This window comes from Patagioenas fasciata, chromosome 5 (genome assembly GCF_037038585.1).
Source record: "Patagioenas fasciata isolate bPatFas1 chromosome 5, bPatFas1.hap1, whole genome shotgun sequence".
NCBI lineage: Eukaryota > Metazoa > Chordata > Aves > Columbiformes > Columbidae > Patagioenas > Patagioenas fasciata.
Genome location: NC_092524.1, coordinates 34,275,547 through 34,296,302, shown reverse-complemented (window position 1 = coordinate 34,296,302; position 20,756 = coordinate 34,275,547). Strand labels below are relative to the sequence as shown.

General features: G+C 47.6%; 1 protein-coding gene across 1 annotated transcript in view; it reads left to right on the top strand.

Annotated features, from left to right (window-relative positions):
• Positions 1–7,422: 7,422 nt before the first annotated feature.
• GALNT16 (polypeptide N-acetylgalactosaminyltransferase 16) overlaps positions 7,423–20,756 on the top strand; it is a 76,454-nt gene continuing 63,120 nt past the window's right edge. The window contains exon 1 of the mRNA XM_065838779.2: positions 7,423–7,899. Coding sequence (XP_065694851.1) covers positions 7,690–7,899 — 210 coding nt within the window. The 5' untranslated portion in view covers positions 7,423–7,689. The remainder of the gene's footprint in view (positions 7,900–20,756) is intronic.

The window sequence follows — 20,756 nt, the reverse complement described above, 5'->3', positions numbered from 1 at the left end:
CTAAAGCCTTCACCTTCAGCAGAGAAAAAAATGTTTGTCCTAAAGTGTGAATATTTAAAGAATATGAATCTGACCTTCCCTATTACTATGACAAAGTAATTTCTATTACATACCCTTATGATACTGTGCACATTATAAAAATGGCTTCCTAATGGTGAGGCACCTTGCCTTTCAAGGGGAGATAAAAAGCCTGAGACTCCTCTGCTTGGAGAAGAGAAGGCTGGCTGAGAGGGCAAAAATCATGGAGGCAGTGGATAGGGTGGATGGAGAATTGCCAAGCACTGAATCCCACTGCTTGAGGACTGGGGACACTTGGAGCATGTAGGAGATTCTTCTATAACACATAAGAGATAACGTGTTGTTGTGCGGCATGTAGTGAAGTGCTGGACCTTGCTGTCACAGGAGGTGGTAGAAGTGGATGCTATTAAGAGGTTAAGAAGGCAATTGTCTAAATGTATAGGCTCTATTCCCATAAAAAGATCCTATAGGGAATAGCAGGACTGTACCCTCCAGCACTCTGTACAAGATCTCTGGAGAATGTGAGGGGCCATGTTTATGAGCTTTCCCTAGACAGCATCTCTTAGAGCCGTTGCTGGAAACAGGGTAATAAATCATTGGTTTCACTCAGCAAAGCATAGCTTATGTTTTTGCTAACTGTGCCTGATGTCCTCTGGATGCCAACATCTTCCCTGGCTTCTTTATACTCTCCACTTACCACCTGGAGACAGAGCTCCATCCCAGCCGGCAGGGATTAGGGGATCAGCAGGGGCACGGCAAGCGCCTCTGGAGTTGACAGATCCGTGGCTCCTATTTCAGGGCTCCCCTCAGCCTGGAGTTTCTCACGCTTAGGGCCAGGGCTGGAATGCTTTGGAAAGTTTTTCAGTAATTGTCTAGGCTATTTTGAGTGATAGAACTTCAAAAATAAATTCCTTGCTGTGACTTTTAGGGAAGTTAAGCATTTTTCATTGAGTTCAACTCGAGCCCAGTCTGCTGTGCAGGGTGCAAACCACTTTTATGGGATGTGTGAGAAACTGAGTAGGATATTTTTCACAGGTTATTTCCCAGATTGTTGTGTTTGCTCAGGGAATTTCTCTGTAGTGGAAGACAGGAGTTTTATCATTTTGCCAGATGAGTATTTCAAGCTGCTTCTGCTTTGCAGCCAAGAGAACTGTTATGAGCACTAACCTGGTAGATACATTGAGCTGTAAAAGCTTTGAATTTCTATGAGGATTAAATTGCAGTTCAGGTCACAGTCAGCACTGTGCTGGGCTGCCAATAAAGGAGAGCAAATTGTCGTCAGATCGTAATAAAAAGATTTTATTGTTAATTAATTCTGAGCACCAGAAAAAGTACTATGTGATTTACCATAAAGGTGGGAAATAAATCCATGTCCTAGAAAAGATGCAGCAAGGAAGAGAAGCAAATGATTTGGGGTGAGAAATGGAAATAAGTGGTAGAAGGGAGAGCAAACATTTGTATCAGGCTCATAAAGTAAATCAGATTGATTAGAAGTGGATCTTCTAATTAATACATTGTATTAATATGTAATTATTACTGCTTAAATATTTATTCCGTTTCTACACTTTTAAAAGATTGCACGATGAGTGCATGAATCCGGGGCATTTTTTGGTGCTGTTGATAGCTCCTGCCTGGTTCTGCTGTAACTTGGCTCCTCATAAAGGCTGCACGAAGTCTTGTGGTGGCAGACAGGTTGGTCACCTGGCTCAGAGAGGGTTAATGGGACCATCTCACAGGGGAAGAAGGGGGTGTCCTAAATCCTGCTAACCATCTCTGAAGATTTTCCTGGCTCCTCCATGCTGTTAGAAGAGATTAATCTTACTCCTCTTTGCCTTTCAGCAGATGTTTTTCTCTTTGTACTTGAAGAGCACAAGTGCAACATGGAACTGTTCATTACAGCTGATTGGGAATTCTTCTCCCTGCTCTCATTTTCATTAAGAAACATATGCATGAAAATAAGGTTAAGGTTACAGTGACCTTAAATAACACTTAAGACAATGTTTATCTGTACAATTTTAAGCAACTTATATTCTAATTTCCAGTTAACTATATGCTATTTGTCTTTACTTGGCCCTGAGTTACTCCCCTCCACCACCTCACTGTTCACACGCTGGGCAGAAACAATGAACCAGAAAGTATTTCTGTTCTGGTCAACATATATGCCTCCCTAGGCAGCTTATCTTCTGTTAAATGCAGAAATAATTGTCATCTGCCTTCTGTGCCTATTCTGGTAGGGCATCAGGATAAGTTAAGGATGGAGCTGCTCCAAGGGACATGATTCGTCTGTCTGGGCTTTTTACGGTGCCCATGGCCATGGTGTTGGTGGCAAAGGGCTGGAGACTGGTTGAGCAGCATCCAGCTCTAGGCAGGGCATGATCAGGATGAGCTGTTGAACTTCTGGCACACCTTGTAGTTCCCCAGTGGTGACTGAGGCCAAGGATGTGGAGGGTGATACATGGCCTGAGGCACAGCAACATGGATTTTGAGAAACCCACACACATAGCCACACCCTCTGACCAGCATGGGAAAGCTTTTTCAGAAAAGAAGAGTATTTCAGGCAGTTTAGAAATATGACAAATGTAGATAAGTGATGCAGAGATTTTATTTATTTTCAACAACCACTTGGTGGAGGATGGTGGCACACACTTTGCCATCTTGGGATTATGGTATGGGTAAACATGTCTTAGAGGGTTACAGGGCTATGATTTAGATCTGGATGAAGAGCATAGTGAGATGGTCTGTTCATCAAAGGCGTTTCTCTTCCATTATGTGGAACAGACTTCAGTTCTTTCTGCCCATTGTGACAAACATTCCTCCTTTGTTTTCCTGAAGTTTTCCTGAATTGAAACCAGGGATGAGTTCTAGGTCCTCTCCCTTCAACAGGTAAACTGCTTTCACCCACTCCTACCCACCTACTCCTGACCTGGCAGCAGATCATTGACCCCAGAGTTTAGACAGACCTTATGTTTGTGTTTCAGATGGCACTTCCATGCTTGGAGGCCACAAATACAGTGGACCTGATTTCTCAGACCAGAGTAGTGCCATGAAAAAACCTTTTGGTGCTCTCCAGATGTTTCATAGTTGAAAGCCTAAGCTCCATTTTATGTCAGATGACTGTAAAAGCATGCACTTCGTCTCACTATAACTGCAGAGCAGCCATACTTCCATTTTTTTTAAGATACCTGGATGATGCTTGTCTTTTCTTGCCTGGCAACAAAGATCATCCTAACTTTATCTAGGCAATTTGGGACACCAGATTTGTTCTCCTGCATGTTGTTACTGAGGCCACCAGCCAAAGACACAAAACTGGCTTCTTGAATGCACTTTTTAATATTAATGGTTCTAGGAAATCTCTTTCCATCAAAGATGATGCAGATTAAAGCTTTGTTGATTATAAAGAAAGTAAGATCCTTAACCCCCTACATAAACTTATTCCATGTAACTGGTTATATTCCTCCCTCCCATTTCTGTATCTAGACTACTCACCAAAAATTTAGCCTACACTTATGTTAAAGAATCATCCAACTGGATTGTGAAGTGGTCCCTTATATTATTCCACTATCCAAAACGGTACAAAGTTTTTCACAAAAGGTAAGAGTTAATATCTCTAACATTGAAGTAACAGCTATAGAGGAAGCTGAAAAAGAACAAGTGTGGTGGCAAGACCACATAATTCTGCTGTGAGGTTTGTATAATCTTGATTTGTTTAGTTTATTATGTTTCTCAGGTCACTTCTCTTAGGGCATTTATTGAATTAGCTGATGCTTTTGCAAAGATCAGCAGTGAAATATCACTGTTAATATTCATTGTATGTCCACATTGCAGGCTTCTGGCATTCATGTTATCTCTGATAGGGCTGGCTCTAATAACTGTATGCAACATTGAAGCTTACGGTACAGCTATACTTTGAACAATGTATATTGTCAGAGATCCCTATAGATACATAAGGCTGGAAATGTACTGGCTTTTAGAAGCAAGATGAGATTCTGGAGCAAAGCCCTGCAGTCAGAGGTGAAATCATTGCAAATTCTGTCTGTGGAACACAAGACCTTGGGGACGAATAGCTTGGACTTGGGAGCTAGTCATCCTGCAGTGAAGTATTTGGGCCCTGAAGATGAAACATCATTGTGGAGACTCTTTCAAAGTGTGTGGAAACCTGGAGCTGCAAAAGTGCTTCTCTTTTCTGCTGGAGCTGTGCTGAGGGTCCTGTCTCCTTCAGGTCAGCCAGCTCTAGTCCCTAACACTTTCCAGCTCAAGTAGATCCCAAAGCATAAGTGATGTAAATAATGGGTCTCTGCAAATCTGGCTTTATCTGTGGGAACCTGTGGGTAAGTGTGAGCTGCTCTGCCAGCAGCTATGAGAGTGGGTAACACGGTGCTTTTGCTGGGGTTGTGGGCTGGAGCAGAGCTTTGCTACCCCACACTCTGGCGGCATTGCTGCAGGAACAACATGTGTGCTCAGGGGCCGACTACTGGGGGGAGGGAGGAGGAACAGTGACTTTCTCCTGCAATAAAGAGCCCCTTGAACTTCAGCTTGTCCTTCCTACATCAGAGCTGACTTCTATTTGAGGCTGAAGCTTGCCTACAGAGCTCCCTGCTTGTTTCTGGCACTTACCTACAGGTCATCCAGTGGAAGGGATTTGGGGTCTTCAAATGAAATGGTTAAATTATCTGGATTGTGGTTTTCTTATAATTAATGAATTGATTTAATGAAGGAAGGTAGCCATTCTGCACAGGAAGGTTCCTGTCACTCGTAAGTTGTCAGCAGGTCATATTACCCAGGTAGTACAAGTAAACTCTGAGGTTTGGTTTTTTTGGTTTTTTTTGGGTTTTTTTTGGTTTTGTTTTGTTTTTTTTCTGTGCTGTTTTCTGACCTGCTGGCAATGCTTTGGGAGTCACAGGATGTGATGGGACAGAATAGCAAAGAGAGAATAGCTCAGCAGTGTGCTTTGCAGGCATGAGGAAGTGCTGCTGAGAGCTCAAGAGCTTCCACTCCAGGAGCACGAGCTCATCAATGACTGGGAGCACCCACCAGCACATGGTCAGCTTTCAGGTTTGTGTGTAAAGTGCTTCCAGAGACAGAGGGCTAGCTGGGTGCGGGCAGCTGCGTACTGAACCCTGCCCTGCCTGGCTCCCTGCGCACAGTCACGGAGGTTAAGTGCTGACACAGTCAGAGCTCTCTGCTGACGTGTTCCCATGAGCAGTGACTGCAGCTCCGAAAAAGAGCGGGCCCAAGTTACTCTGGTCCCTTGCTCACCTGGCAGTGCTTTGCACCTGCTTAGCACAGGGGTCCATGGCTGCTCCAGGCAGGGGGGCGCTTGGGGCCAACCCTAAGAGTGGGAGCCTGTGCTGTAGTATGGACAAGGTGCTGGGATTTGTTGATGTTTAATGGCAAATGTTAGGCTGCACTTGCAAAAGTGAAGTGGTAATGCTGTGAAAACACAGGGCTACTCCAGGCCTTGTCCTTCATAGAGAATAAAGAGTGAGGTGTCTTTGTCCAAAAGGTGATGTCTGCTCTGGAAATGGAAGGGTGCTCAAATGATGTCAGGAGAACCTAAAGAGGCAAGGAGCTGGGTTTCTGCTCAGCAGAAAAGGGGAAAAGCTGGGCCGGCCTTACAGGGACTTTTCAGCTGCTAGAGGCTTGTTGGAGGCTGAGGTGCATGTGGGGATCACCATCAGGATGATTTGAAATGGTGAAATGTGGTGTGGGGAGGCAATGGAGGGCTAGCAGGGAAGGCGATGGAAGAAAATAAATGGCTACGGTAGAAGGCAGAAGCAACATGCTTGAAAAGGCAGGAGAAGTCGGTCTATTTAGTTGAAGTGTTGGTGGAAAGGGTTTTCTAATGGTTCATACACATTTCTCAGTCAGTCAATGACTTGCTTTTCTGTAATGAATCTCATGAGATAGTGAGAAAAGACTATGAAGGAAACAAACAAAGGCTGGTATGATCTGCATAGTGGTGAAAGAAGTCAGCATATAGAACTGGCTCTGCTGTCACAAGGTCATGAACATGTCCTTCTCCTGTGTCTTTCCCTTTTCTGAATCCTGGATACATCTCCTCTGCTTCTCCTCATGTCCCTCTGCAGTTCAGGCAGCTGCTGGATCCAGACCCACGCAAGAGAGCAGCTGCCCTTCTTTTTATAGGACTGTGAGAGAGAAAGAGACTGAAAACAGTGAGAGTCGAGCTTCCACAGGTTTCTCGTGCCACTGGGACAGATGTGGACTAATTATGTTTTTGTTGATCCCTTGGAGTACTTTGTTTCTGCTGTGTCTCAGACTTCCCCTTTCTGCTATGATCAGCTGGCCTAGGAAGTTGCAGGGTGGTTGATGGGTTATTGGAAAATGTACCTAGTAGGGTGCAAGATGCTTTCTGGCACCTACCTGCATCAGGAGTGCAGTGTGTTTTGCAGAGAGGTTGATGTGGAGCCATGCTGCAGCCCTGGGAGGTGGTGATCCTAGCAATAGCTTTCTGTCTCAAGTGCTAGCACGGTACAGATCTGATGGATGAATTTCATACTCTGCTGTGCTTCAGGAAGCAAGCAGCTCACAGGTAAACCTGAAATGGCAGCTTAGCAGGGCAGGTTGTAATAACATTTAGAGGGATTTGGCCAGGAGGAAGGTAAGCAAAAAGTCATTTAGAAGCCTTGCTGCCATTTTCTATACTGTAATTTAAATCCTCTAATCCCCTCATCAGTTGCCTTGGAGGCACTAATGTTTTCTAAACATGCGTATTCACTAGTAGAGTTTTCTTGGTACCTCCTCCTGCTCTCCCAAACCTTGAAGACCTACTTGCACAGCAGCTACACTGTGCCTAAATGTAGCTTGGTTTCACAAGCTGGATGGTCTCTCGCCTAAGCTGACCACAGCTGGATTTTGGTGAGCTTTTCACCACTACAGCTTTGACAATGCCCTGTAACATGGAACTGTATCATCGTTGCCCCTCTGTGGCCACGCTTCCTCCCTCTCGCAGGGCTGGAAAGGCTTTGTGGCTGCAGTGCTCTCCCAGGCGCCCAGCCATTGCGTGACCATGTGTGATGGTTGGTTGGCTGTGTGTAGCAGCAATGGGAGTGGGTGCTTGGGCAGCTCCACTCTCAGCCCAAGAGCCCCGCTTCTGTGAGCTCCCACAGCTTCTGTGTGAGATGCCTCTGGGGGTGCAACCATCTCCATGGGGTGGGTGCCTGGATGCCGTGTGCCGCTGGCTGCCTGCCTTATGGCAACGGGTTCCTTGTTGCGCGAGGTCCAATCAAGGGCAGGGAGCTGGGCACCCCCGGTCCTGGAGCTGCTGAACGGGGCAGAGCACATGTCACCCCTCCCCGCCACAGCGGAGCACCCTCCTTCCCGCGGCTGCCGCCCACTCCAGCAGCACCGACGCTGTCAGGCACCCAGCCCCGGCCAGCTGCTTCCCTACGCCGGCCAGGCCGTGTGAAGGAGGAGGAGGCGCGGAGCCCTCCGCCCCCTGCGGCGGAGCTGGGGGCGAGGCGTTAGGACCCGGCGGCGGCTGGGCGGTGCGGAGCCGGAGCCGGAGCCGGGGCCGGGGCCGGAGCCGGAGCGGTGCGGGAGGAGCCGCCGCGCTGCTGCTGCCGCCGCCGCCGCCTCCTCGCCCTCTCCTTCCTCCCGCAGCCGCCTCTGCCCGTCGAGGCAGCGCTCCCAGGCTCCCCCGGGGCGCTCGGCATGAGGAGAATCAGGGCCAATGCCATCGCCATCCTGACCGTCGCCTGGATCCTGGGTACTTTCTACTACTTATGGCAGGACAACAAGCCCCGCTCGGCGGCCGCCGGCAGGTCCGCCGGCAGCGGCGGCGGTAGCGGCAGCGCCCGGAGCGGGCAGAGGGCGGCCGGCAGGCTGGAGCTCCGCCGCGAAGAGAGAACCATCCCCCTCATCGTGAGTGAGCCGCGATCGCCCAGCATCCCGCCCTGCCGCGGCGCGGAGGGATGCTCGGGGAGCCGCCGTCTGGGGGTGGGGAGGGGAGCGGGGTGAAGGGGACGAGGAGGCTTCGCTTTACCTTCGGGTTTGCTCTGTATTTATTTTAGCATTCGTGCTTGTCACCATGGCAGCCGTTACAATCGGGGAGCAGGGTGGGCAAACCTCAGGGGAATAGAGTAGTGCCGTAGGTGAAGTACTGGCGAGTTGTCTCCGCCGGCTTGCCTGGGATCTGCTCCTCTGGCTACGAGCGGCTGTCCTTGCCTGAGGAAAAGGGTGGATGAAACAGCTGGAAGGTTTTTCGTTCACGTTCAAGAGGTACATATGCACACACATGACCACAGTTTTTTCCCATCGGGACCAGATAAGAGCTGTGACCTCTCACGAGCCATCTGGTCAGCTGGGTGCTGGATATTGGGCCAGGGTACACAAGCAGCACTTTCAGGGGTGGACTGTGCATCTATCTCAGCTCCCTCTGCTTTGCTGCAAAACGGAGGACCTGGGCACAGCTCTTGAGTTTTGTCTGTTTTAAGCCAGAGGCAACAGTCTGCAAATTGGACTTAGGCTAGGGTTTGGGCAGGGTGGGAGATGCGGGAGCCCTTGGGACTCCTTGCTGACCGAAAGGGTGGTAGTGGTGCCGTGAGGTACTACTTCAAAATTATTTTCAAAGCCCCCACACTCTGCCCTCCCTGGGTATCTGTGGGCTTGTTAGGTTGATAAAATTGAGCTCCTGACTTGAGGATGTCTGCTCTGTCCATGAAGGAGGTTTTTCCTCCTTCAGCCAGAATAATAGCACCAGTAAAGCTCTCCCAACTTTAGGCAATAGCTTCATAAAAAATAAACCAGCCACTGGAGTGAAAGTGGCCCAGCAATACCATTCCCAGGAGTGATCCAGCTGAAGCAGTTTGGGAACTGCACTGTGTGTCACTCTTTGGCTGCAAATCCATTTATCAACCAGTTACGCACACATGGAAGCAAACAAAAGCAGCAGCCTGGTCGGAGTTGGAGCAGGGGCCAGGCACCGGGGCTCTCCGCTTCCCTTCTTGACTGATGCTGGGATTTTTGGCCTTTCTCTCTCTTTTCTCCACCTGTAAACTGGGGTGATGGGTGTGTGTGTGTGTTTGGGAAACCTTGTGAATGTTTGGAAAACGCTGTCAGCAGCACCAACCCTCAGGCAGCTTAGACCCTTGGCCAGCACTTGCAGCTGCCAAAAGTCAAAACTGAGGCTCTCGGGCAGAGTGAGGATGTTATTTGGTGCTCATTAGGGCTGCCAGCAGTTCAGGCTGCTCCGCTCTGAGACCCTCTGTGGAGTAGGAGTGGAAATGAATGTGGTGTCTGCTGAGCGAGGAGCTGTGTGCAAGTGCTGTTACTGCTGCAGCCCTTCGGGGTGTGCTGGGAAGCGCTCTCAGGCTGGCCAGGGTCGACTGGAACAAACGGAGGATTTGGAGCGCTGCTGCCTGTCAGATTCCACCTTAGCAGCAGAGGAGGCTCCCCCTGAGCCCCTGATTTCTTTTGCTTGCTTGAACATGCTGTTCGGGCAGTTTTATTTCTCCGTTCTCCTGCTTATCCCTTCCATTTTTTAATTGCATTTACTTTACTCCCTTTCAGAGGGCTTGTGGGGTTACATGAATCCATATCGCCTGACAAGCACCTTAAAATCCTTGGGAGGAGGATGCTGTGACAGTGCCGCACGTTGTTAGATTACTGCTGTTTGTGGGGAGCTGGTATGTGCCCGTGGCTAACCACAAAGCCTGTCGTTACAAGCTATAGTGATGTGCAACAGCCGTTCCAAATCTGGTCCTGCACGCATAATGATGTGAGGCATCCCAGATCTTTTCCATGCCTGAAATCCCTTAGTGGGGAAAAATAATCATCCTTTGCCTCTCCTGTCCCTTTGTAATTGGGGTTCCATGATGGGCCCGCCTCTTCTCAGCAGGCAGCAGCTGGGATGAAGGAGGAACCTCTCCTGGTGCACCTGACAGTGGGGCATGGTAGAAAAATCACGTCCTGACCCGCCACAATCCATTTGCATTGAGAAGGAAAGTGGGAGGGGTTTGTGGTGTTTGGGCTTTTCCTTGTGCATGTGAACCATTTTCACAAGGTTTAGGTGGGTTGCCATGGGGGACAAGCTGGTAAATGCAATATGTGTGTGGCTGTAACCACACAGTGGCATTGGCTATCAGAGAGCTGTGGGCTGGCCACAGCCTCTGCCTGTGCTGCTGGGGCAGGTGGGTGCGGGGTGGGAAGGTCAGCAGGGGCCTGGGGACAGCACCCCCCGGCAGAGGTGGCATCTATCTGGGCTCTGAGCAGTTGGTCTCATGGTCTGAGCTGTCTGTGAGAGCCTACGGGGTTGGTCATGCAGGGGCTATAGCCCTGCAAGCTGCCATTGGCATATGTCCCTACCCCAGCCTCTGGGTGCACAGTGTGCACGCTGGGACGCTTCCCACTGTTCTCTGCCAGCCGATGTGGGAAATGTGCCATTTCAACCACCTTGCTGGAAAAATGATGGATTTAGAGAAATGTCTGTCCTTTTGCAGTGCAGAGCCTTCAACCCTGAGTTCATTCCCCATGAAGTTAGCTTACTTGACTTAATATCTAATAGCAGCCTTGTGTAAGAGGAGGTGTGCCTACACACTGCCTGCTTCTCCTGTCCCATGGCCTTCTGCAGAACTGCTGAGACAAGCTGCTGATTTTGATCCAGCTTTTGGTTTCCTCTACTCTGTGTGAGTGATGGTGTTGGAGTTCAGGTTTGGGCCCATCTGCAAATAAGGGTGACTCATGTGACTTATGGGTCTCTGGAAAATATTTTTTCAGTTTTCTAAAATTGGCTGCTTTTCTGTCTGGGACCAAAAAAATACTGTCTTTTGGGTGAGCGAGTCGAAGAGTTCTGTTCTTCTGCCTATGCTGTGATGTTTCAAATCCTGGGCAAATTCAGGTGAATTGCCTGGGTTTTCTGGGCCTGTGGTTTTCTTCTTTATTCTTTCCCAATGTGAAGAATAAAACTCACCTCAGGTAAAAAATATAGTGTACTGCAAGTCTCAGCTTGAAACTGGTTTGTTAGTTGTTGTGAACTTATGGTTATTAGCACAACTTTAAACTTAAAATTGTGAACATATGACTCTGAGAGTCAGCAAGGGAAATCTTTGGATATTAAAGTTGGGGGGAGCTGTCAGAGATCAGTGTCCCAGAAATACCCTGTGCATTAATGGTGATCCTCCAGATCTCTGTTTTATAGCCAGAGATATTGATATGTGGGCTCTGTGGAATGGCTTCTCCCCAGACAGGTGCTACAGATGCTTGAAATAAAAATGCAGAAATTTGTAAAGGGCAGGGCTCACTTGGTGGTGCGTCAAGCCCCTGTACACTTCCCTTTTCACCCTCGATGAAGGGTGGAAATATGATTGAGTACCACAGTCCTAGGAAGGCAATGTTTCTCTCGAGCACGGCATGGTTTCATATCAGTTAGGAGGAACCCTGGGTCCTCTGGCAGCTGGTTTCTGTGTTGGGCGTTCTTGGAGGATGGACTTCCTTGGGCTCTTTTGTGTCCTTCCCAGGCAGGAGGTTATCTCCGGCTCCTTGGAAATTTCCTGGAGGCAGAAGCTGTGCAATGTGTCTTTTGGAGGTGCCTTGGCATCATTTGCACACTATGTATGAGTGGTTAATTACTTGCCATTTGCTGCTGATCTGCTTTAACACGGTGCTGACAGGCAGAGCCCTGGACTTTGTCTTCTTTTCTCTAAAGGTTGCAGCGTGGGAAGCTTGCCCAGTGTACCCATGTCCCACTGAAGAAAACAAGGTCATCACTGTCGCATGGGCAAAGTTTGGTAGTCAGAAGGGCAACAGGGGAATTTTGCTCTTGGCTGACTCTGAGCTGAGCATGGGAGTATTTGCTCCCATTTCCCAGTCAAAAGCTGAATGTGTAGGTGCCCATGGGCTTCTCCAGCTTGTTGACTTCTCTGAGGTGGTAGAAAAGCAGCAACATGCCTGGAAGATGGAGACAGAAGAGTATCATTATTTAAATGCTCTGGGTTGTGTCACGCTGGTGCCTGATTGCTCTTTGAAGCAGGCATGTTGTCTTGTATCTTTGTCCTGCCAACTTTTGTGACCTGTGCAGTTCCTCTGTGACCCTGCTGTAGACATTTTGGCAGCTGAGAGACCCAATATTATAATACTGACTCACACTGCCCGGGCTCAGCTCTCCCGGCTGGTCCCTGCCTCGCTCCTCAGCCATGTACAATAAGCACTGGGGAGATACAATCGAGGCGTCCTTTTCACTTGCAGCAAAGGGTTTCTAAATGCTCTGCAAATACCGCTGAACTGGGCGTCACTTACCTGCGCTCAGGCAGTGAGCAGGACGCTTGTATGGGACACGCTGCTGGGAATGGGAGGTATCTGTAGGCATCAAGCACGTTGATGAGAAAAGATATAAATCATTTGATGTTCCCTTTTTGTGTAGCCAGAAAATAGGCAGTGGCTGGGAATTACTACTTCTCTGAGTAGCCGGACTGGCAAGTCTAGCCGTGCTTGTATTTGCCACCTTGTAAGACCACATTGATGTATGCTCTTCAGACCCCGGTAGAGGTAAATAGCTTAGCCAAACTGTGGTCTGCTGCATTTGTTTTCTGTTGCCTTTGGCTGTGAGTATCTGAATCCTGTGGAGCAGGTGATGGCTGATGTTCATCATTCATTTGTGAATTATTTTCTTCCCAACCCTTCATCACATTCCCTCTGTGCACAGCTTTCAGGGGATGCTGTTTTCCTCACAACTGTGATAAGCTGCAGCTGTCATGTATCAATAAGTGATAACATTTTTCAGGGCCTTGTATCCCATGTGGCCCCTGCCTGTGTCCCTGCCTGGAGGCAGGTCCTGTAGCCTTGGGGATGTAACTTTGGGAAGCAAGGCGGATCCTAAATAAAAAACCCAACAACAACAAAAGAGGGAGAAGAGCATTTATTCCTTGCGTTGGCATATTGTCAGACTTGTAAAGTGCAGGTTTGATTCATGTCCTGCTGTGCTGTGTAGAGTGGAGGCCTCATATTTGAAAAGATGCCACAGCTCATTTCAGCAGCTTCCTTACTGTTCAACTCTTATCATGTAGCTCACTCTTGGGTCTCCTGCGTTTTGGGGCAAAGATCAGGAATGTGGCTGTATGGGTTTCTGTTCTTACACTGGGTGGCTGCGTGTCAGTTTGCACACGCGTGAGCGCAGCGCAGGAGGCTGTATGGTCTCCCCGAGGCTGTATGGTCTCCCCAACGCTGCTGTGCTGCCTGCAAGCCAGACCATCTCAGATGCAATCAGCAGGAATCTGACTCCAGAGAGGCATGGTGAGCAAGCTCGTGAAGTCTCCACGTTCTACAGCTTGTGAAATGTTCTTAGAACGTCTTCTGCTCTTAAAGCCAAAGGAAAAGTGAAGGGGACTTGGACTCCCCATCATACCAGTGCAGCTCTGCTCCCTGTGGCTCTGTAAATATCTGGGGTGCTGGAACCCAGATGGAAAAGAAGCTGCAGGTCATAGTGCTGATGCTTTTGCAGGAGTAAGGTGTCCTTTCCAGGTGCTGGGTTTACCTGTGCCGTTCAGCCTGGCTTGTTCCCCTGCCAAAATCCAGCACTCAGCTGGCTCTTCCCTGCACCTATATGGCTTCTACTCTTGGCAACCATTCCTGCTGTGGCCAGACCTCAGCAACACTGATTTTTTTTGATCTCTGTGGGATTCTTATAGATGCCAGATAAGTCTTGTGCCAGCTCCCTGGGAAAGGATGACTTGATAACTATTTCTCTGGGGGTATTGCTGCAGGAGGATGATTTAGTGACAATTCGACAGCTTAATATTTTATTTATGGTGTTTATGTTTTAAAAATGTGGGAATGAATGCTGTTTGCCTAAATGGCAGACAACAATCTTATATTCAATTTGTTCCAGTGGCCCATATGGCACATTAAAAAATAAAACAAAGAATGAAATAAATGGTTCACAATAATAATATTAATGAAAGCCAGTTGGCAGCGCTGGCCTTAATTGTTAATCAAGTGATGAGGTAGCTGCAGCGGAGTAGCTGGGGCTCAGGGAGTGTGGCAGTCTGGGCAGCCTGGGATGGTGTGTAGCAGTGTGTGGGGGCTGAAACACAGACCTCCTGAAGATGTTTCTTTACCAGAGGCTTTTCATGAGTTAAGTGGGTGAAGCAGGTGCAAGTTTTAGTGAGCTAAAGCATTCTTTCAGTATGCATCTGTTTCCCCAGTTAGATTTGTCTTTGCATATAAAAAACTGCCCTAAGATTTAAAAGCTAAAAATTTAGCAGTATTTGCTGGAAACAGAAGCCTTTGAGAGTCCTCTCAAGTCAGTCTTTGCTGTGGTGAAACTCAGCCCAGGCACTTGATCCCGAGGTGAGCAGGTTAGGAGCTACTTGAAAGGCAAAGGAGGAAGATCTGGTTTTGTTTCAGTGGCACTGAACTGGGATTGCCCATGCTGGAGTGCGGAAAAATGACTTAATTATTCCTGTTAGAAAAATATGCAGTGTAGGACAAAGGCAATGAAATAAACAGAGGTCAATATGCTGGGATGAAGCAGGTGGGTCAGCGGGGGACCCTGGCTCGGCTGTGCCGTACATCACGTCCCTTCTGCAGGGAGAGCCCCGGTGTGCAGTGTGGCTGGGCAGGATCTCTTGCTCTGCCTTGGCTCCCCCCAGGGTGCCAGCTGCTTGTTTCTGTCCCACAGCATCTCACTGACAGTCCCAAGACCTCATTCTCTCTTTCCTGTTTTGGTGGTGTGCGCTGCTCCCTTGTGCTCCTCCAGCCCTTTCTGACGGCTCTTGCAGGCTCTTTGGGGCTCATCGTGTCGGTTGTTGCTGTTGTTCTGCTCATACAGTGGCTTGTGCAGGGGCTGTGATCCACAACATGTCCTATACCATCGCATTAAGGTAAAGACATAACTAAAGCCAAGACCTGTGGACTTGGCATCCAGCTGGCTTACTGACTGAGACACAAACTCATCCTCCTAAACAGGCTGCTGTGCTTCACTTTTGCCAGTCTAAATTTTATCTGTTTCACAGGGCTTTTGAGAGGCTTAGCTTGCAACTTTTGTAAAAGGCTGGAGATGAGATAACCTTAGCAAAACATTTGGCTGAGTTCACCCTTTGTGTATACAGTTGAACCAAAAACGGGATTAGCAGAAATGCAGCAGGTCATGGACTACGGGCTGTAAGAGGAAGACGTTAAAGTGCAGCACGGTGAGCTCCATGCACTGAACAACAGGATTTATGTGGAAAGGCTGCGTTCTACCTGCTGTTGTCTTTCACTATATTTTTATAAGCGCATATTTTTGCAACTAGTAAAAGTGATGAAGGGTAGGAGGTGAACTGTCCTCATCAGATTTCCAGGTCCCAGCTGTGCTTGTGGATATGGAGACAGAGACATATATAGGAGTACACCTAAACGAACAACAACAAAAGGAAAAAAAAAGTGATCTCTTGGGCACCATCTTTGCAGACAGATTACCCATGTTGTGATATACTTTGAGCATATCGGTAATTTCTTACTGTTGTTTGGTTGTCCTACCATGATGTAGCCACAGGATTGACTTTGCAGTTCAGGCTTCATGGCTTTTGTGATCAGACTGGGTTGGTGCTCTAACTTCTGACTCTGTTATAGCATGGGCACTGATGACATTCAACTAAAGCTGCAGAAAATTATTGTCTTTAACATCTTATTTTCGTTCTTCCACTGACTGAATTTTTTGTCTTGTGAACTGAAATGTGGTCCTTGTGAAGAGGCTTTGTTTTAAAGCAGCAGGGAGAGAGAAAACAACTGTGCTGAAACCTGCACCAGCTGTTTTGTGGGCCTGGGAGGAAAAGAATAGGAATATTTTTCTTACCTTTTTATTCGGGATAAGCTGAATCCTGAAACAGTGAGGGCTTGTTTGGTACAGTGCTCTTACCCAATGAAGGTGTCTTCAGAGATTCTCTGGAAAAGTCTTCCTGCGGCATAGATCTGGAAAATAGTGATGCTTTCCATCTGCTTATATGCTGAGTGCCCTGAATGAAGTATTTCAGACCATGCAGTGTCATGCTCAGTAGCGCCATGCTTTGTGCTTTTTGGTATCAAGTATACAGTAAAAAGCCTAATAAATTAGAAAGAGCATGTAAGAGCTGCAAACAGCAGTGCAGCTCCATTGGTAGCTTGTGAGTTAGTCTCTGAGTGGAAACAGGGACACAACAGCAGTGCAAATGGGAGCCATCAAAACCACACAATGAAGTTAAAAAAATTCTGTGGTCCTTATGTAGTTTTCTGAAGTAATTTCTTAATTGTAAAAAATAATAGTAAAGTATTGAAGTTAGGAAATGTGAATGTTGCAAGTTCTCACTGCAGCCTCCTGGCGCTCAGTGATGTGATCATGCTGTATTTCCCTAGGGTTGTACTATATATGTGGTGTTGTTTTTGGTTTTGGTGTCTTCTCCTGCTTCCTCCCTCCCCTCCCCCCCGCCCTTTTTTACCTTTTTGCGAGATGTTTTGGATCTAATTGTGTGGTAGGAACTACCACCTACACCAGGCTGCTCATGGAGTAGGCTGTATGTGTTTCCTAACTTTCTGAGATGTCTCAGTTTAGCTGAAGTACCTGTTTTATGCCTAAAGATGGGGCACAGCCTCTCAAAGTGACCTCTGAGTGGGTTGATAGGGGCAGTGACAAACAGGTAAGGCATAACCCTGTTCCCAGCACAGGGATGCTGAGTTCCTACATCCCTGCTGGTGCTGCACTTGCTTCTGTGATGCTCAGGCTCTTGGTTTCTGTTTGGGAACAGCAGAGTTGGCTCCCCTAGCAGTACCAGATGCAGCTGGTGAACAGTTGTGTTTCTCCCCTCACTGGGAGTGCAATGTGGTGTTTATACTGAGCTCAGGTTGGCAGCAGCAGGATTGATGCTCTGCAACAAGGTAACTCTTGCAAAAAACATTTGGAGCAAATCTGAACAACCTTGGGTCTCTTGGCATCCTTGGTGTGTTTGGGTGGTGTGGGTTTGTTTATGCTGTGACCTGGGATGCCCCATTGCTGTGCTGTACCTGCTAGCTGAGTAGCCCGGTGGGGCATTTCCACTCTGTGCTGGGAAAACTGGACTATACCGGTAGGGAACTCCCAAATAAATTTTGTGAAGGGCTGGGAAACTGGTGCTCCTGTGCACCTAGCTCTGGTCAGCACAGAGAGTCCATCGGGTCAGGTGATGATGAGGTGCGGTGAGGTGAGGTCTAGCCCTGGAGAGGCTGCCCAAGCACCTATCAAAAGCTCCCTTTGGCTGAGCATGAAAGGGTTTTAAGTCAATGGATGGATTGCTGGCATGGGTCAGATTCTTGAACAGACACAAATCTCATGCTACATGTTAGGCGAGCCAGGAGGAGGTGGTTTGCGGTGAAAGTAAACAACGCTCTCCTTACAGTGCAGGATACAGATTGAGTCACATGAGATAGTAGGAAAAATCTGCTCATCTGCTTGTATCACTCAGCTTACAGCATTATTACAAATAATTATTGATTGTAATTGATTTATTTGTTAATTTTATTGAGTTCAAAGCCTGACCTTCAAGAAAGATGTGCTTGAGTTGAAGGGAAACATAGTGGGGAGATATTAATTATTGTGCTTGGCGGGCTAATATAAAAAATAGGTTATTTGGTATATTCTCCCCTCTGCTGCCATTCAGCTGTTGGGTTGCAGCTCTGTCCTGCATGATAAGTACCACTCTGCCCTTTGCTGCCTCTTGCGCCTGAGCACCAACACAGCTACCTGGGTGCTCCTGACAACCGTGTGGTTTTGGACACATTAGTTTTGGCAAGGCAATGACATGGCAGTAGAGTCCTCTCACCCACTGCTGACTTCCTCAGGGCAGTGGTTCTCACTGACTCTCACTTGCTTTACTCCCTGAGAAATTGGCAGGGACCATGTACTGTAGGGACCATGTTGAAGGCGTACAACGTATGCAAAGTTCAGCCCTTCAAATCTTGGTGCCCTAGTTAACAGGGATTTAGTTCTCCCAACCTGTCACAGCCCATCTCATTTTTCATTCTCTTTCCTTTTTAGCTAGAGGATTATAATTGTTGCATTGAGCTTAAAGGGGATTGGAATGCTCTGTATCTTTCTTCTGTCTTTCCCCAATATCTCCTAAGAGGCATTAAGAAGAAGGCTGAGGAATGGATAAACAGGTTTTAGTATCCCTGTAAGCGCTGAAGAAGGGGTGAGAAAATTCTCCCTAACCTTTTGCTCCTGCCTTCTTGCCGGATCTGCACGGGATGCTCTGTGACCTCCTGAGCTGTGGTAGCTCCCTGACATGCTGGCATTTGTGTCCCCAGATCGCCTAGTGTGCAGGGCAGGGACTCCTGGCAGCCAGCTGGGCTGGACCAGCTGCTGCCAAAGGGGAGAGTGCTGGTGGGAACTGGGTGTATGGAGGGATCTCCTTCTTATTCTTCTGTGCCTCCTGTACCTGAGGAGCCTTGTAAGGTGTTACTGAAGTTCCCCAGCTCACAAGTGCAAAAAAGGAACTTGCTACTGCCTGTGGGTTGCATGTTCAGAAAAGCCAGCACACAGATGCACTCAGTTCCTTCAGCTGGGCTTCAGCAGAATCCAAAGCTGTAATATCTGAATTTTAAATGAAATATCTTGGCCTTTGGCTTTTTTTTTTTTTTTTTGGGGGGGGGGATGTAGGTGGGTAGTGCTATTCACCATGGAAGATTCCTTAGAAGTGTTAGAAAGCAGAAACGCAGGGCGACGACTGTTGGAACTCCCTAGTTTACATAGCAGTGAATCTGAGAAATTAGGAAATAACACCTCACGTGGCATTTATTGAATGTCTGGGAATTTGCTAAACTGAGTCTTGTGACAGATTCATTAAGACTAAGTAAATTTTGAAGATACACATTACATCATGAATCTTCTTGTCTAGCTTTCTGTTAATGTTTTTATAATTCCCCTAGAAATACACCTCCCACTGCTATATTTAACTTGTTGGCCCTGTGTGAAGCTTTAATTATGGTCCTCACCATACTCTGTGGCAAGGACAGCCATGAAGCATGTTGCCAGAAGATATTTTTAATCATTAAAGGCAATTAATATCTTTCCAGTCTGGAGTAGGTGAGTTGAATTTGAATGGAAAATATCTCTATTGAGGTCCAAATTTGCTTGAAGTTATCACTTCAATATCTTTCTTCCCAAGGTAAACTGCTGTATCATTGTCCCATATCTGATGGGGTAAATTTAGATGCATTTTGGTCTTTGCCTGTCACTTGGGGGCCCTTTGAGAGCTAGATGCTGCAACACAGGGTTCAGATCTGCGCTGGGTAGCGATCAGGGTGACTCCAGCCATTACCTGGGTCTGCTCGGCAAGAGCTGCATGAGTGTTGACAGTGTGTTGAGGGCTCAGGTGCAAAAGGAGAGATGTGGAGAGAAGCTGTTCTCTGTGAAAACAGCTGGCTGTGGCAGCTGCCAGCCTTTGCCCTTGGCGTGGCTGTAACTCTGTATGCCAGGGGAGTGCACAGCCCGGTTCACATCTGGCTGTGTATCTCCATAGCAGACTCTTTCTGTATGTGAGTGACTTGCTTTGGGGCTCTTCTGGGAGGGGAAAGTGAGGCAGGGAGGCTTGTTGAATACTAAACTGTTAGGGGCTGCCACAAACCTGCCCGGAGTTACCAAGTCACCTTGCCATCCTTTCCTGAGCGATCTGCACATCAAAGTTACGCAGCCTGAGATCTCCCGTAAGTCTTGCTCCTAGTACAAATATCACATACAGCCTGTACTGCTGGGTCGCTACTGACAGTCTGCAAATCCATCCTCATGGGGTGCTTGGGTATTCCTCTGTGCACAGTGAAATGTGAAGAGAAGAGACAACCTCTGTCCCAGCGAGTTTCTAACCTCCATAGATGAGTAAGATAATGGACTGTGAAGAGAAGGTGTTCTTCCCAAAATTTCCCTGATGTAGGGCTGAGATTAAGCCTCGACCTCTGCTGAAAGGAAGGGAAGATAAAATAAAGTAGAAAAAAGAAAGAAAAATGTCCATTATTCAGATCTTCTAACTTCTGGTTATTAGCTCTGATTAAAATACAAGTGAATCCAAGGTAGTTTGGATATAAACTGTGTACCATCATGACTTACAAGAACTTGGTTCTGGATCCAAGCTACTACCCAGACATGATTAAAGCTCAGTTTGTTCTGTTGAATGGGCCATACCTCATTCTTGTTAGGGTTTCATGCTTTGCCTGGGTAATTTATTTGAACCACCTTCCCACCCCTCATAATTTCTATGTGGTCAGGGATGGGTTGGCCGCCTAAAAACTGCTTTGGCACTTTGCATAACCTGAGAGGACTGTGATAGTCTGGAGGGAATAAATTCTGCTTGTGACTGTGGCTAGGTGGGGTCAGGAACTTTGCACCTTCTCAGTTACCCCAAGTGCCAACTTAGGGTTTGGTGTGCATTTCCTTCTGTCTGTTCACTTGGGGGAAGAGGAAGCATTTTGATAATGAGCCTTTGGGAGCAGGAGTGGGGAAAGAGGTTAGGAAAAGCCTCTAAATGATTCCTGTATGTGCAAATGTTAATCATTAAACCTGTTACCGCTTAACAGCATGACTTCTCATCATGATTAGCTGCCCCTCTATGCCAAACAGGAATAAATCTCAGGGTGTTTGCTGAGTGCCAGAACTGGACTTCAGACTCTCCCACCTCAGCCCTTGCAATCAACCGTGTTTAAACACTCCTTAGTGGGCTAGGGTGGCAGTGGGGCTCTCTGGGGCTGCTGCTGCTTCTTCACTCTTAACTCTGTCTTTGGAGAGTTAAATTCTCAAATTTATCAGG